General features: G+C 61.9%; 1 protein-coding gene across 6 annotated transcripts in view; it reads left to right on the forward strand.

Moving 5' to 3' along the window:
* Nucleotides 1-17,055, forward strand: part of GTF2IRD1 (GTF2I repeat domain containing 1) — a 104,349-nt gene that overhangs the window by 31,003 nt on the left and 56,291 nt on the right. For all 6 annotated transcript variants that reach the window (XM_078074496.1, XM_036112602.2, XM_036112604.2 and 3 more), the window contains exons 2-8: nt 3,952-4,080; nt 6,641-6,782; nt 9,251-9,406; nt 11,134-11,317; nt 11,775-12,085; nt 13,078-13,167; nt 14,756-14,839. In XM_078074496.1, the coding sequence (XP_077930622.1) occupies nt 3,958-4,080; nt 6,641-6,782; nt 9,251-9,406; nt 11,134-11,317; nt 11,775-12,085; nt 13,078-13,167; nt 14,756-14,839 (1,090 nt within the window). In that variant the 5' untranslated portion in view covers nt 3,952-3,957. The remainder of the gene's footprint in view (nt 1-3,951; nt 4,081-6,640; nt 6,783-9,250; nt 9,407-11,133; nt 11,318-11,774; nt 12,086-13,077; nt 13,168-14,755; nt 14,840-17,055) is intronic.

Here is a 17,055-nt window from a genome sequence, read left to right on the forward strand (position 1 = left end):
GTCGGGTTAGCGGTCAGTGCCCGGGGTCGGGCTAGCGGTCAGTGTCGGCGGTCAGGTTAGCGGTCAGTGCCCGGGGTCGGGTTAGCGGTCAGTGCCCGGGGTCGGGCTAGCGGTCAGTGTCGGCGGTCAGGTTAGCGGTCAGTGCCCGGGGTCGGGTTAGCGGTCAGTGCCCGGGGTCGGGCTAGCGGTCAGTGTCGGCGGTCAGGTTAGCGGTCAGTGCCCGGGGTCGGGTTAGCGGTCAGTGCCCGGGGTCAGGGTTAGCGGTCGGTGCCGGAGGTCGGGTTAGCGGTCGGTGCCCGGGGTCGGGCTAGCGGTCGGTGCCCGGGGTCGGGTTAGCGGTCGGTGCCCGGGGTCAGGGTTAGCGGTCGGTGCCCGGGGTCGGGTTAGCGGTCGGTGCCCGGGGTCAGGGTTAGCGGTCGGTGCCGGAGGTCGGGTTAGCGGTCGGTGCCTGGGGTCGGGCTAGCGGTCGGTGCCTGGGGTCGGGCTAGCGGTCAGGGCCGGAGGTCGGGTTAGCGGTCGGTGCCCGGGGTCGGGTTAGCGGTCGGTGCCCGGGGTCGGGTTAGCGGTCGGTGCCCGGGGTCGGGCTAGCGGTCGGTGCCCGGGGTCGGGCTAGCGGTCGGTGCCCGGGGTCGGGCTAGCGGTCGGTGCCCGGGGTCGGGCTAGCGGTCGGTGCCCGGGGTCGGGCTAGCGGTCGGTGCCCGGGGTCGGGCTAGCGGTCGGTGCCCGGGGTCGGGCTAGCGGTCGGTGCCCGGGGTCGGGTTAGCGGTCGGTGTCGGAGGTCAGGGTTAGTGGTCGGTGTCGGCGGTCAGGGTTAGCGGTCGGTGCCCGGGGTCGGGCTAGCGGTCAGGGCCCGGGGTTGGGTTAGTGGTCAGTGTCGGCGGTCAGGGTTAGCGGTCGGTGCCCGGGGTCGGGCTAGCGGTCAGGGCCCGGGGTTGGGTTAGCGGTCGGTGTCGGCGGTCAGGGTTAGCAGTCGGTGCCCGGGGTCGGGCTAGCAGTCGGTGCCGGAGGTCGGGTTAGCGGTCGGTGCCGGAGGTCAGGGTTAGCGGTCGGTGCCCGGGGTCGGGCTAGCGGTTGGTGCCGGCGGTTGGGTTTTGGTCATAGCCAGCAGGGCAAGTGGCCAGGAGGTGGGAGGTAAACCAGGTGGGTGGCCCCCTGGCAGCCTCGGGAGAAGTGTCTGTCGGGGGAGAGAGGATGCTTGCTCACAGCATCCCTGCTCGCCTCCTGGCCCTTGCAGGCCTTGTCCACCGAGGAACCCAAGGGTCGCTGACAGTTGCTCCCCACCTATGCCCTGCTTCAGGAGCCAGCTGCCTGTTCCCCGACGTGACGCTTCTCGTGTCCTCCCCTGGGTGCCCCAGAGCAGCACTTGGGTGCCTCCAGCCTTGCCCAGCCCTAGCCTCTGTGCTGTGTGCGCGAGGGCTCCGCAGTGGCTCCCGTCCTCACCGCCCTCCCCCCGACCCCCTGACCCCTGGGACGCTCTCCTGTTTATGCTGGCCACTCAGTGCCTCCTGGTTTACTGCTCTCATCTTCCCGTTCTCTATTCTGCATAGTTTGTTGGTTTTATGGGGTGGTTTTCTTCCCGGCCCCAGGGCTCTTGCGCCTCTGGCCCATGCACAGCTGCTCCAGCCGCATGGAGCCCACGCCCTCCCAGAGGCCCCGGGCCTTTGCAGGAGGGTGTTCTGCCGCCTCCCGAAGTGCATCCACCTTCCCCCGGACAAGGAGCTGGGGGCTAGCCCAAGCTGAGCCCCCCTTTCCTCCGTCCCTCCGTCCCTCCCTCCCTCCCTCCGTCCTTCCCTCCCTGCGTCCCTGGTTCCTTCCTAAATGGATTAGGACTTTGCAGGAAGGAGCCACCAGCTGTCTGGGGCGGCCCGGAGGCCAGGGCTGTCTGGTGCCTCCTGCTTTGTCCTGATTCAATTTGGGCCGGGAGGCTGGCAGGCTGAGGTCTTTCTGGGAATGGCTCGAGGGGGTGGCCGAAGGGAGGGGAGAAGCCTTCAAGCGCCCCAGGCAGGCAAACCTCTCAGCTGGTCACACGGCGGACCCTCCAGTGGGCTTTGTGCCGCACAAGGCCCCAGGCTCTGGCCACCGGCTGCCTGTGGCCCCCATGAGGATGTCCCCTACATGGCCTGTCACACCCTCCACGTCCCTTAATGCTGTGGACTTCAAACATTTATAAAATTGCAACCTGGTTGAAGAAATACATCTTGTAAACATTTCGAAGTGAACCCAATTCACATGTTGGCCAACTGCTGACTGGCCAGTTGTTAAAATCAATATTTATTCACAGCCAAATAGCAGACTCGGGCCAGACCTGAGGCGGGAGCCAAGCTCGAGTGCTTTCCTAATTCCTTTGTATGTTTCCACAACTGCAGTTGGGACACTTTGCACCTTGTTATGTGTGATGCACTCTGACACTCGTTCGGTATCACCGGTTCCATGACTCACGAAAGGCCTCCAGTCTGTGGTGTGGACCGCGCCCCGCCTTGGCCCGTTGCGCACGGCGGGCCCTGAGCTGGGCCCTGGGGGTGCAGCAGTGACTGGCAAGCCGGTCCCTGCCCTCACAGAGCTTATGGTCCAGGGGGCAGCTGCGGTGGCAGAAGACACTCTGGGCTTGGCACCCTTTAAGACATCGGGCCTAGCTGTCAGCCTGCCCGGTGCCCCCACCACCCATCTGCAGGAAGCAGGGAGGCCAGGATCCATAGGCTCTGAGGCCTGCAGCCCTGCTCCCTGCTCGCACCCCTGACCTGGCTGCCAGCACCTGGCCTGGGGCCCGTGCACAGAGCATTAGGGGAGCTGAGCCCAGAGAGGGAAACCGAGGGTCCCTGCCTTCGAGGAAGGGCACTGGGGCAGCCTGTGGGTGGCCCCCCAGACCTGCCTCCTCAGGTTCTGGTAGGGGAGGGGCAGGACGGAACCGGATGCAGGGGAGGCTGACCTTTGTGTCTAGTGGGTGCCCAGGCTGGACCAGGTGGTGCAGGGGCAGCAGGCCTGTCCCCTGCCTCGGGGAGCCCTGGCATTGGGCCCTGGTCTGAGGGCGCCCCAGCAAGGGGAGGGTGCACCTCTGTCCTCCAGGAGCCTCATGACAATGGGGCAAAGTCCTGTCTTGGGGGAACCCTGTCCTGAGATGAAGTGGCCTCCACTATCTTTCTGAACCTCTGAGACTGGGGCTCGCGGGCCTCGGGACAGTGGCCCTGCCCGTTGCAGCTTGATAGAAAGCTGTGACAGAGGAGCCTGGGGACATGTGGGAGGCCAGCCAGGACACCTGGCCCAGCCAGGGCGGGAAGGGGCAGGAGGTGGGGCTGTTGAGGGCACCCTCTCAGCAGAGGTGACAATTAAAAGCTGAGTGGGCTGTCGGCAGATGACAGAGGAACCAAAAGGCCACTCGGGTCAGGGAGAGGGAAACCTGTGACAGTTGGGGCCCCATGAAGGACGTGGGTATGTTTGGGGGATGGTGATTCTTAGAGCACCCGGAGTGTGGGGTGTGGAGGGGGAGTTGGACGAGGGGCAGGAGTGCAGAGCTAACGTGGGCAGTAGGGAGCCATGGAGGGTGTGTGAGCAAGGGAGAGCGAGCAAGGGAGAGCCATGGCCAGAGCTACGTGCAGGGGAAAGTTGGCAGTTGAGGTGCCAGGTGGACTGGTCATGGTACTGGGCTCAGCCCTGGAGTTGCAGACTGGGGGACATGCCATGGAGCGAGCGCACTCCTCAGTTACCCTGCCGCGTGTGCCCGTGCCTGCCCGGAGCTGTGTGCGGCCTCCTCCCTAACTAGGCCCTGCGGGGGGGCTCTAATGCCTTCATGCGTCTAACCCCTTGGGGAAAGGGGAGGCCAGCCCTTGGTTCGTCCCACCCGGGAAGTAGAGGCGGCCCTGGGGGTCTGGGGGCCTGGCGGGGTTGGGGTGGGCATTCGCCGTGGGGGCCACGCCCTGGGGCACACGCCCACCTCCGTGGCCTCCCTCCATCCAGGTGACCATGGCCTTGTTGGGGAAGCGCTGTGACATTCCCGCCAACAGCTGCGGGCCTGACCGCTGGAGCTCCGCCTTCACCCGCAAAGACGAGATCATCACCAGCCTCGTGTCTGCGTTAGATTCCATGGTGAGTGCCCCGGTCTGCCCTGGAGGGGCGGAAGTCCCGGCCTTTGTCAGCAGACATCGAGCTCGAGTCCCACCTCTGCCACCTCGGGCGGGGGGAGGGAGGGAGGGAGGGGTCTTCGGCCCCCTGGGACTCACTATCCCCATCTGCCTACGTGGGGGGGTGGGGGCAGGGGGAGGCTTGAGTGAGGCCAAGGATGTGAAAATCCAGCCCTGGAATTCAGCGCTGGCCCCTGGGCCCCTCACCCCTCATCCTCATTTCATCACCTTTTGCCATTCAGGTCCCATCCCTGGGAAGGTCACAGGTCTCCGAGGAAAGGACCTGACTCATGAGAAACCTGTAATCCCCGATGTTAAAGCACGAGCTATAACTGCATCTCGGGGCCAGGAGAGAGAAACGAGGCCTCGTAAATCACTCCTTTGGCACGATTGCTTACGTACCTAAGCCTGCAGTGGTTTATCCCAAATGAGGAAATTATAATGTCATTTTCCTGTAGCCTTTTCCGGGGTGGGGGGAAGTTCTGGGACAGAGTAAGGGGGTGTTAGAAGCTGTCTGGCGTCCGTTAGCTGCACCCCTGCATGTTAGGATGGTGAAGTTGAAGTTCAGAGAGGGCAGCACCTTGCCTGGAGTCACACAGCATGGCTGGTTTTGTGTTTTGTGTTTTTTAAGATTATATTTATTTGAGAGAGAGAAAGTGAGAGAGAGAGAGAGAGCACAAGCAGGGTGGGAAGGGGCAGAAGGAGAGGGAGAAGCAGGCTCCCCGGTGAGCAGGGAGCCCGACACGGGGCCCAATCCCAGGACCCCAAGATCATGATCTGAGCTGAAGGCAGACTGAGCCACCCAGGCGCCCCGACAGAACTTTTCCATCCTCATAGAAGGTTCTGTTGGGCAGCACTGCTCTAGAGGGCGTTAACAGAGGCTCCTCGGAGGAGCAGGGCCCCCGTAGCTCGCCTGGTGGCGGGGACGAGACCTGCTCCCCTGTCCTTAGGTCCCTTCCTGGGTTTCCTGACAGACCCCAAGAGTGATGATGACCCTTGCTCGGCAGTGACTGGATGCTGGCATCCTCCGGGGCTGGGGCCTGGGTCCTCGGGTGGTCTCCAGGGGCTATGGGGCAGACCCTCTTCCAGGCCTTTCCTCCAAGCCCCGTTCTCTGTGTCTCTGGGGAAGCCGATTCCCTGGAGAGTGACCACACAGGGAAGTAAGTATCTCTCCAGCTCGGATGGCCACTCGTGTGTTGGGAACAACTGACTCTATTTGTCTCCTTTGCTTGTTAACGTTTTGCAGCATTGCCATGGGGAGAGCGAGCGGCAGGTTTTTATTTTAATCTTAGCAGGAAATCAACACACACCCTTCACCGTAGGAGATCTCCGGGGACAGGCCTTTCGGCTCCACAATGTCCCCGGCTTCCTCAGCAGAGTGACTCTGGGCTGAAGCTGAGAGGCATGATATGGCCCAGAGAGGTTGAGGAACCTGTCCTAGGTCACACAGCAGCAGAACTGGGATGAGAAGCCAGACTCCCTGACTGCCCAGCCGAGCGCTACCAAACTCTCATAAAAACCAGTGTTTAGGGGCGCCTGGGTGGCTCAGTTGTTAAGCATCTGCCTTCGGCTCAGGTCATGATCCCGGGGTCCTGGGATCGAGCCCCGCATCGGGCTCCTTGCTCTGCAGGAAGCCTGCTTCTCCCTCTCCCACTCCCCCTGCTTGTGTTCCTTCTCTCGCTGTGTCTCTCGCTGTCAAATAAATAAATAAAATCTTAAAAAAAAAAACAAAAAACAGTGTTTACAGGGCGCCGAATGCATGCTGAGAGCTTTGCAGGCAGAGATCTTCTGCTGATCTAGGTCGGAGGTCTGAGATGCTAGTGGTCTTGGTTGCAGGGCCCCTGTGTTAGGGCTTCCCGTGCAGGGGGCCTGCCAACCCCTCAAGTCTGGGGCTGCAAAAATGACCTCTGTTTGTGAACCCACAGGAGATACCCCTGTTTAGAGATTCCTTCCTGCCTGCCAGGCCTCGCTGAATCCCTACAGCCAAGCCCATTGAAAGCCTGGGAGCTGGGCTGCCTGTCCCCATTCTGCAGATCAGGCCCAGAGAGGGGAGTGACGTGCATCAGTCCCACAGCAGGAAGTGGCTGATGTGGGATTGAAACCTGGATCTGCTCAAGCCTTGATTCTCCTGGCCGCCCCCACCCCGCCTCACCTCCTCTCATTTAGGACTTCAAGAAAACCAGACAGGATTGTTCCTGGGGCTGGGGCCAAGCCTCAGGCAGGAACCCCTCTAGAGCCAGGAGGACCTGGGAGGAGGGAAGGGCAGGGGCCCTGTGTCTTTGTTCTTCTGGGGGCTCCATGACCTGTCTTCTCCCTTGACCTTGGCCAAGCTTTGGGTGGGGGGTGTCATTCACTCCTTCCTCCTGCAGACTCCGACTGAGAACCATGGAGGGGTGACCTCTCCCTGGAGCTGCTGGTGGGATCTTAGGCAGCTGGGAGCTTCATCCCACCCCCAGAGCTGTCACCAGAGGTGTCCCCGAGCTGGGGGACCTCCTCCCGGCTCACATACCCCGCTCCCCCTGCAGTGCTCGGCGCTCTCCAAGCTGAATGCAGAGGTGGCCTGTGTTGCTGTCCATGATGAGAGCGCCTTCGTGGTGGGCACCGAGAAGGGGAGAATGTTCCTGAACGCACGGAACGAGCTGCAGTCAGATTTCCTCAGGTTCTGCCGTGAGTACCCCAGGGCTCCAGTGGGTGGGGCCTGCGGTCCCTGAGGGTCCCCAGAGCAATTCCAGGGGGCCTTGTGTTGGGGGCTGTGCGGGCTTCCCAGTGTGGTGTCACCGGGGCGTGACTTCTCCAGCAGCCCCTCAGTCCATAGAGACCAGCTGACTCCACCCCGGGGCGGGCCAGACCCAGACACGTCCGCGTGCTCGTTGGCAGAAGGGGACACTGAGGCCCGGTGTTGCCTCTGACACACAGGGACCCAGTGCCCTTGTTCAGCTAATGCTTATTGAGCACGTGCGGTGTGTAGCACCCTTTCCGCCATGCTAACTCAGTTATCCCGACGTCAACCCTGTGAGGTAGGCACTGTCGTTGCTATAGTAACGATCTGGAGCCACCTCGTGGTGGCTCTTGGGGACGAAGTGACTGAGGACACCGGCAGCACGAAGGAAATGCTTGATATCTCGAGCGGTTCGTGGTGTTGCGATCAGTAGTGCTTTGAGCCAGGCCACGTGCTCTGTTCACTTTCCCCAGCAGGCTCAGGAAACCGCACCCAGTTTACAAGGGAGAAACTGAGGCACGGTGAGCATAAGCCACTTGCCCAGGGAGACACAGCCACCACATGACGGAGGCCAGGTTTCTGTTCTGAAACCCGTGCTCTTTGTGCTGCACCCCTTCAGAATGGGGGAGGTGTAGCAGGACGCTCCCCCACCCTCTCCCCGGGAGCCCTGCCAGGGGTTCCTGGTCACTTGCAAAGGAGAACAGCACTCAGAGCTGTGAGCCGGGAGCCCTGAAGCAGGGGGGTCATTCTGAAGCCCCCTACTCCTCAACACTACTCTTGGGGCCTTTAGACCCTCGTAACCCAGCCCCTGCCTCTGTGTCAGCCCTCCCGGCATCCCTCACTGCAGGCAGTACTGGGCTGAGTGCTAGCTCACCGGCTCTGTGTGCATGCTCCCCTCTGCCTTGGTCCCTGCTGTCCCCCCACCTGGGAGGCCCTCCCTCCTCTCCTCTGCCGGCAGACGCCTCCCCAGCCTCCGCGTCCACGTTCCTCCCGCCTGCCCGGGGCCCCTGTCTGTGCCCCCCACCCCTAGTCGCCAACCCTCCCCCGCCCCACCGCCCCAGCCTCTGTGGTTACTCCCCACACTGTGCCGGCTTCTTATGTCCTAAAGTTCCATCCGTGCTCCTGGTAAGCTCGTCATCTTCACCTTTTTGGTGGATTAGGCCCTACAAGGTTAGGGCCTGGCCGCAGCGCCGAAGGCCAGGCCCTGAGCAGCTGCTCAAGCCCATGAGTTGGGACTGTGAGCTCTTAGGGTTAAGAGCAGGCCCTGAAGGCAGGCGTCTGGGGCTCCGTCCCGGCTCTGCCACCTGCCGGCTGCTGGGCCTCAACCTTCTTGTCTATGAAAGGGGAGGACAGTGCTGCCCTCCTCGAGGGTCGATCTGAGGATTAAGTCGATCTCATACAGGCGAGAACAGTGCCTGAGACTGGGTTCACACACAGTAAATGCTAGCCATCGTCCTTGCCATTATTAACGTCTGCGTTACACCCGGGGTCTGGAGCCTCCATCAGCCGTTTCGGGGAAGGCTCGCCCCCAACACTGGGCATGTCATCACTGGGGTCCAGCTGCTTCCCCAGCCGCTCCCGCCCCCGCCCAGCTCTCCGAGCCTGTCCCCTCTCCGAGGTTGGGTGGGGGCTGGCCCAGGGTAGAATAGACAGTGGCCGGGTCCTGTGGCCCCAGGCTGGCGAGGCTGGGGCCTGCGGAAGGTGCACCTGGCTTCCCAAGCCCAGCAGAGTGACTATTTATAGCTGGTTTATTTCAAGCTCCGCAGATCCCCGGAGAGGAGCAGGCTCCCAGCTGCGAGGGGGCCTCCGGGCCCTCCCCTCGTCCCCTTTCCAGTGCAGTGTCTAGCATCTCCCTATCCAGGGGTCCACTGACACTCCCAGGGCCCCACCCTGGCCCAGCCTGGCATGAACTTGCCTCTTTGCAGCCCCTTGGCCTCTTGCTGGGGTCCCCATTGTCTCCTCATGGGGCAGAGCGGAAAACTGGGGCCTCGACTGTTTAAGACAGCATTAGGGTTGGAGCACAGAAAGGGGTGCGCGGAACAGACATTGGTTGAACCCCGGTTCTGAGCCACGCCAGCTGGTCTTCTGTGAGAGCTCGCAGACTGAGGCCCAGAAAGGGAAGGGACTTGCCCAAGGTCACACAACGAGTTAGAGGTGACCAGGATGAGACCCAAGCCCTGTGCGAGGCACTGGGAACTCAGAGATGACCAGCCTTGGCCCTGGGCAGGGGTTGGGGCAGGGCTTGCTCACTCGTCATTCATTCCTCCATTCCTTCATTCCTTCCTTCCTTCCTTCATTTTCTACTCCATGTTGAGTGCCCCGCTGCAGGGTTCAGCACGGGGCAGGGACATCTCAGCTCACTGGGCAGGGGTGAGACAGGTGCTCATCCTGGCCTGGCATGCTCTGTGTCCCACAGGAGGGGCCCCCTGGAAGGAGCCAGAGACAGAGCATCCCAAGAAGGTGTCGCGGGGCGAGGGTGGCGGCCGGAACATCCCTCGGTCTTCCCTGGAGCATGGCTCGGACGTGTACCTTCTACGGAAGATGGTAGAGGAGGTGTTTGATGTTCTTTATAGTAAGATCCTTCCTCATTCCATTTGGGGCCCCCAGGCGGGTGGGAGCCCCCGTCCCCGCCCTGCTGAGGCGGCCCCTCCCTCATCTTGCATCCCCAGGCATGGCTCTTCTGCCCCAGCCCCGTTTCCTGAACCGCCATCCACACCGCCCCGGGCCGGCCCTGGCCCCTGGTCGCTGCCACCTTTCGCCTGGAAATGGCCCTGGGCTGGCCCTGGTCTCCTTGCCTCCAGGCCGGCTCCCTGTTGTCCCCACCTGTCCTGTGACCAAGGCCATCTTCCTAAAGCACAAGTCTGACCAGAAAGCTCTTCTTTCCACGGCCTCGGGGGCTCCCCATCGCCCTCCCCACCGTGGCCGGTCCCTGCTCCCCTCCAGCCATGCCGCCTTGCCTCACGAAACCGCTTCCTGTTCTCCGGCCCACTCTGGCTCCATTTCACACCTCGCCTCTGCACCGCTGTGCCTTTCGCGACTGCCTTCCCCTCTGTCCGGCGGACACCGCATTATTCTCCAAGGCTCAGCTGTGGGAAGCCCCCGCTACTGGCTCAATGCCCCCTTGGGGCACCCACTGTGCTCTGACCTCTCAGTAGCCCAGTGCCCTCTGGGGCGGGGTCTGTACCTGCCCCTTCCACCATCCCTAGCGACAGCGGCCGACGTCGGCAGGGTGTTTGTTGAATGACTGAGTGAGAGCTAACTTCGCTAGTTAGCCAAGTCTTCCTCTGAGGGCTGGGGGAGGTGGGCAGGCCTGGCGTCCCTCACAAGTGGCCAGTTGCAGAATCTCTGGCCCAGTGGTAGCCGTCGCGGTCTCCAGGTGACCTTGGGCAGGTCCCTTTGGTCCCTAAGGGTCCCAGCTCTGACTTTCTTCCTTTCTGTACTGCAGCCTTTGGTTCTGTGGAGCAAAGGTCTGAGGAACCTCCTGCTGTCAGGAGGAGGGGGAGGCCTAGGTGGGATGGGAGGCCCAGAGGCCCGGGGTGGGCACACTGGTCACCTGGGATGGGGGGACTTGTCACATGTGGTTGGCTTTGCCAGCTACAGGGTTCGTGCCCTCAACCCCCCCCCCGCACCCCTGCCCACTCTGCCCTGCCCCCCACCCCCCCAGTTGCACACCTCGGGCGGCCTCTTTCTGGCTCCGGGAGGGGCTGCAGTGTGGGAGTGACAACAGGCGTTCCTGAGCCCAGGCCCCTCGGCCATCCCACCCCGTCAGTCCCCAGTCAGTCTCCCCTCCACTCACCCCTTCCTCATCCCCACCACCTTCTGTCTGTCTGCTTCCTCTCTTTCTGAATCTGCTCCTCCCGTTTCCTCTCACCTCCCTCTCCTCCTCCCTTCCGCCCTGTGGCTCTTTTCCCTGCGGTCTCTCTGCCGCCCTCCTTCCTCTCTCCCCCGTGGCTCCTCCTGAGCTCCTGCCCCCAGCCCCGCGCCCTGCTCTGCCCTCCACCCGGGTGCCCAGAGAGGGGAGAATGGCGAGAGAAGCTGGGAACCCCGGCCATGGGGGAGCCCCGGCCCTCAGGTGCACGCAGAGGGGCCCGCCTCCAGCGCTCACCTGCCCCGCTCAGCCTGCAGGGCCTTGTTCTGTGGGACGCTCGCAGGGAAGGGGCCCGTGGGGTCCAGTTTCCCGGGAACCCGGCACCACAGGGAGTGACTCAGCGTGGCCCCAGCTCTGGGGCACGGCCGGCCCCCGGCCCAGCCTGGCTGCCCTCTCATACTAGACCCTCTCCTCGGCCCCCTCCCCCACAGGCGAGGCCCTGGGAAGGGCCAGCGTGGTGCCCCTGCCCTACGAGAGGCTGCTCAGGGAGCCGGGGCTGTTGGCCGTGCAAGGGCTGCCCGAGGGCCTGGCCTTCCGGAGGCCGGCCGACTATGACCCCAAGGCCCTCATGGCCATCCTGGAGCAGAGCCACCGGATCCGCTTCAAGCTCAAGAGGTGAGTGAGGCAGGCAGCCTGGGAGTGGGCCCAGGGAGGGCGGCTGGACCATGAGGGTCGGGCCAGGACGGGCCAGGGAGGGCGATCTGCTCCCATGCTGGCTCAGCCTGGGGCCACTCACCCAGTCACGGGGAGGGGGCTTCAGACACCCGCGGGGGGCCCCGGTTGTAAAAGCTCCCAGTCCGGCAATGGAAGTGAGGCAGATGCCCAGGCATAGAGCATGATCTGAGCACGTGATGGGGGTGTGGGGGGCACGGGGGCCGAGGGGCAGGGCCCAGCTCCTCTAGTGGCCCTGGGCACATCACAACCCCGCCCCTGGCCTGCACCCCCAGCTGTAAAATGGGGACTGGCTCCTGGCCCGTGTACGTCACAGGCCGTCATGTTGTGCAGAACGCGGGCTGGGGCCTGGCTGGCCAGGTGTATAAAGCTGTCACGTGTCCTTCTCTCGTTCACCCAGGCCGCTTGAGGATGGCGGGCGGGACTCGAAGGCCCTAGTGGAGCTGAACGGTGTCTCCCTGATAGCCAAGGGGTCTCGGGACTGCGGCCTGCACGGCCAGGCCCCCAAGGGGCCGCCCCAGGACCTACCCCCCACCGGCACCTCGTCCGCTGTGGCCAGCTTCCTGTACGGCACCGCACTCCCTAACCACACCACGAGAGAGCTCAAGCAGGAGGCGCCCGCCTGCCCACTTGCCCCCAGCGACCTGGGCCTTGGCCGGCCCGGGCCTGAGCCCAAGGCCTCTGGGGCCCAAGACTTCCCCGAGTGCTGTGGTAAGGTGCTGCTGGGACCCCTGATTCCAGGGGTGGGACAGAGATCACTCCTGGGGGGCACCCTCCCTGGGCAGATGGGGGTGCTCAGGCCCACCCCAGGCTGAAGGAGGCATGTTGGGACAAGGGGCTGGGACAGGACCTCTGTGAATAGTATCATTGGCCTGGGACCGAGAGATATTTGAGGGCACCCCACAGAGGAGTCCGTGGAGGGAGTAAACAGGCTAATCAGTCACAAGCATTTAATGCGCACCGACGACATACCCAGCCTGGATTAGGGGTACCGAAAGCATAGGAGAAGGGACAACTGGGTGTGAGAAAGACTTACGTTCCTGTCCTGGCTCCTCCACCAGGCTGTGTGTCCCACAGCAAATCTCTACCTCCCTGAGCCTCAGTTTCCTCAGCTTTCAAGTCGAGATGCCAGTAGGACCTCTCACGAGGTTATTACCATGGTCAAATGGCAGGGCAAGTTAGAAATGCACATTCTCAGGCCCTGCTGCCATCCTGCTGAATCTGAAGCTTAGGGGGCGGCTGGGGGCCGAGCCATCTGTGTATTTAAATCGGCCAGGTGGCTCTGCTGGGTGTTCAGGCTTGAGAGCTGCTGTATTAAAGCAGAGTCCAGTGCTTGGTGCGTAGTAGGTGCTTATAAGTTGTACTTACCGTTAGGAGAAGGAGCAAAAGGGACTTCCCTCCCCCGCCTTTCCCATCAAATGTTGGGCTGAGCAGCGGAGTGGGACTTAAGACACCTAAATAGGGTTCGCCACCTGTCCTCGGACATCGTCATCCTGGCCTCCCTGATCTGCCGTTTGGAGAGCAGACTGCCAAAGAATGTCTCAGGCCTCTGGGCAGGGAACTTGTCTTGAGTTTACGACCCTAGGGCTGAGTTCGGGGGTCTCCTTGGTGGATGAGACTGTTACCCCAGAGCCAGCGTCTCTGCACCCAGGCCAGATCTGGGGGCCCACCTTGAACCTGTACCTTTCCTCTCCCTTGTCCAGGACAGAAGCCCCCCGGGCCCGGTGGTCCTCTCATCCAGAACGTCCACGCCTCAAAGCGCATCCTCTTCTCCATTGTCCACGACAAGTCAGGTAGGACGGTGCCCACAGCAGCACCCCAACCAGAGTGGGGGGTCCGGGGCTGGGGGTGGTGTGTCCTGAAATGGAAATGCGTCCACTGGGTCTTCGTGGGAGAAAGGAGGGACGGCTCCGCACAAGGGACGTGTGAGGAAAACCAGAGTGTAACAGTTGGGTATTGCTGTGTAGCAAGCTGCCCCAGGACTTAGCTCAAAACAGTGAGCGTTTACGCATTATAGTTTGTGTGGGTCCGGAATTCAGGAGCAGCTTAGCTGGGTGCTTCTGGCTCAGGATCTCTCTCTCATGAGGTTGGACTCAGGATGCTGGCAGCGGCTGCTGAAGGCCATCTGAAGACGAGCGGATCAAAAAATTATGTGGATGGGTTTTAAAAGTACCACACCGTATTTGGGATTCCTGTATACCAAAAGGGAGGAAGGGAGACTCTCCGGCAATTATGCCTGGTGGGGGTCTTGGCCTCGCCTTCCGTGAGAGGCTCTTTACGAAGACCTAGTCCCCTGGGATCAGAGTGGAGACCCCCCACTGTCCCAAACAGGGTCCATCCGTGGCAGGGAGGGAACCTGGAGATTCAGGTGCAATGGCATCTCGGGAGGCCATGGTGGGCAAGGGGTACCAGCTGCGGTAGAATCTCACTGGATGCTCGCTGGGTGATCACAGGAGAGATACTCAGCCTCTCTGAGCCTGGTTTTCCTACCTGAAAAATGGGGATACGGTCTATGCTTAAAGATACCATGAGGGATTAAATAGGATATTCTGTATAAAGTACTCAGGACAAATAAGCTCTTAATAATTAATTAAAGATGGGGGACCCCTGGGTGGCTCAATTGGTGAAACATCTGCCTTCGGCTCAGGTCATGATCCCAGGGTCCTGAGATCGAGCCCCACTTTGGGCTCCCTGCTCAGCGGGGAGCCTGCTTCTCTCTCTGCCTGCCCCTTCCCCTGCTGTGCTCGCTCTTGCTCTCTCTCTCTGACAAATAAAATCTTTTAAACAACAAAAATAATAAAGTAAATAAATTAAAGATGGCATTTATAATGGTATCATGATGAACCAGATGGTGACTCTAGTTATTAATAGTAAATTGAGGCAGAGGCTCTGGTTTTGTGGAAGAGGCCAGCAGGGCTGGGGGTTTGAGGGAGGCCACAGGGCCAAGGCCGGGTGTACAAGGCATGAGGGTTAGTGCCTTTGAGACCAGGACTCTGTGTCTCCCTACTCACACCCCCTGCCTATGGGGGCAGGAGACACCCAGGAGGGCCAGGCTGAGCTTGCGTAATCCGCACTGCTCCTGGGGGCCGACAGAGGCGAGAGAAGAGAGCAGGGTGCGGCGGTGGGGGGACCATCCGAGCACCCTGGATTTGGGCAGGGCTGCCTCCTGGAGGAGGCTGGGGTGTCAAGGGCCGAGGTGGGAGTGAGCGGAAGAGCTGAGCCCGTCTGTGGGACTCTGGAGGAGAGAGCCTGGTGGCCTCCAGTATGGCCGTCTCCGGGGCCCCTGGGCCCAGCTAGGAGGGTCCAGTGGAGGGGGAGGCGGCCGGGCCGTGGGTTCCCTGCTGCGACCCGCCCTCACTCGTACCTCTTGTGTTTTGATAGAGAAGTGGGACGCCTTCATAAAGGAAACCGAGGACATCAACACGCTCCGGGAGTGCGTGCAGATCCTGTTTAACAGCAGATATGGTGAGTGGGCGGTGCGGCCCGCTGCGTGGCCTCGGCAGCGTGTTGAGCATCTCATTACGTGGCAATCACTCGTGTTCCCTAACATGACGGCAGGAGCCATATGCTGGCACCCGTACACCGGCCGCGCTCATGTCATCTCCTGTCTGGGTCGGGGGTGGTTGTGTCAATATTGCCCTTCCAGACTTTTCCAGGGGGCGGAACTGATGGCAGAGCCCCAACTCGACTCACCTGTGGGAGGCGGGCGGGGTGGGCAGGGGGGACCCTGCAGGGAAGACCCGGGAGAGTGGCCGGCGGCCCCACGCGCTTGCATGGTCCCCACAGACGGCGCCCAGAGCCCTTGCCTTGGGCTGGGCCCTCTGCCTGATGTGCCCTTTGCGTGTTTGTGGAGTAGACTCCCACTTGTTCCTCGAGACTCAGGCTGGGCCAGGAGGGGTCCCCAGAGCCCTGACGGGCTCCTCTTCGCTACACATCCTGCATTTGATGCGCCTTGTCTGTGTCTGTTCCCCGGGGTGGGGGGGGCAGGACTGCGCCGGCCCCTCTGTGTGTCCCCGGCACCCAGGACCGCGCGGGGCCCAGAACGCATGTCAGCCCTCTCTGCACATGGGGGGTGGGGGGAGCGCTGGGGCAGGTGCGTCCTCCACGTGGTCCAGCTTCGTGCCGCGCCACGTGGAAAGTGAAGCCACCGTTGGCTAGAAGGCAGGGGTGGGACCAGGTGGCCTGTAAGACCGTCCTGCTCTGGATGCTCGGACACCGCTCGCCTGCACCCCCGCCGTGCGCTCCCGCACCTGTCCCTCTCATCTCCCTGGCAGGCCTTGCTCTCTCGGCCTTTATGGGGCTCCCCCGTAAGCTCCCAGCAGGCGATGGCCATGGTGTAGCCCTTGTCTGGGTGGGTGGCTCTCAGTACGGGGACATGACACACGTCCCCACGGATCCCCTGGTGTCACCCACCACCCCCCGAATGGTGCCACCCCGCTGTGGGGAAGTCCCTCTGCCCACGGGGCCAAGGGAGGGCAGGGACGGTCGCCACCCAGGCCTGCAGACAGAGAGGAGGGGCAGGGACCCTGGGAGCTCCCTAAACACACAAGGTCCAGGAGGAGCACTGCAGTGGGAGTCCACAGCCACTTGCCCCAGGCGACCAGGAGGAGTTGGCCGCCTCCCTCTCTAACCTTGGTCTTCTCACCTGAAGCAAAAGGGACAGGGTGGGGCTTTACCCTCTTCCTTCTCTCTCCTCCTGTCTTTCTCTCCTCTCTCTCCGTCTTCCTCCCTCCCCTCCTGCCTCGCTAAAGGAAAACCCTCTCTCTAATACTTCTGACACCCGAAGAGGGGGTTTTCCACAGCAGGCAGTGCGCCCTCTGGGTGTCCTACAGTTCAGTCCTGGCACTGACCACTGGCAGCGACGCAGAGCCCGCAGGTTAAGGGCTCAGTCCCACAAGACGGCCCCGCAATTAGGGGTGGGGTCCCCAGGGCACCCGCGCTTCTGTCCAACGTGGCTCCACATCCACGGTTCCCATGACCGCCCCTCAGGTTCCGACAGTCCGCTGTAAGGGCAGCTAGAACTCGGAAACACTTTATCTGTCTTTACCTGTTTATTATAAAGGGTACAGATGAGCAGCCAGGTGACGAGGTACATAGAGTGAGGTCCAGAAGGGTCTCGAGAGCAGCAGCTTCTGTCCTGGTGGAGTTTGGGGGTGCACCCTCCTGGCACATGGATCCACCAACCCGGAAACTCTCTGAAGCCCACATTTCGAGTTTTTACAGAGGTCCTATTAAGTAGGCAGGATTGATTAAAATATCGCCCGCTGGTGATTAGCTCAATCTCGGCCCCTCTCCCCTCTTGGGGGTGGGGGTGGGGGGAGGATCGAAAGTGCCAATCCTCTGATCACGTGGTTGGTTGCCCTGGCAACCGGTCCCCATCCTGAGGGTGCTGGGGGCCTGCCCCTCGTTATCATAAACTCGGGTGGGTTGAAAGGGGTTTATTGGGAAAAATAGGACTCTGTCGTCAGCGCTGTCACTCAAGGAAATTACCAGGGGTTTGGGAACTCTCGAGCCAGGAACCAGAGCTGAGGACCACATGACTTCTTGGGTCACCTGTCACACTTGCCCCCTCCCTTCTTTTCTCTTCTCATGCATTTACTGGTTCGCTCACTTATCAGTCACGCATTTTCAGCTCCCCCCACCCAACCTTGTGCCAGGCGCTGAGGCCCACGCTGGTCTCA

Source organism: Halichoerus grypus, chromosome 6, assembly GCF_964656455.1.
Source record: "Halichoerus grypus chromosome 6, mHalGry1.hap1.1, whole genome shotgun sequence".
In the NCBI taxonomy this organism is placed as follows: domain Eukaryota; kingdom Metazoa; phylum Chordata; class Mammalia; order Carnivora; family Phocidae; genus Halichoerus; species Halichoerus grypus.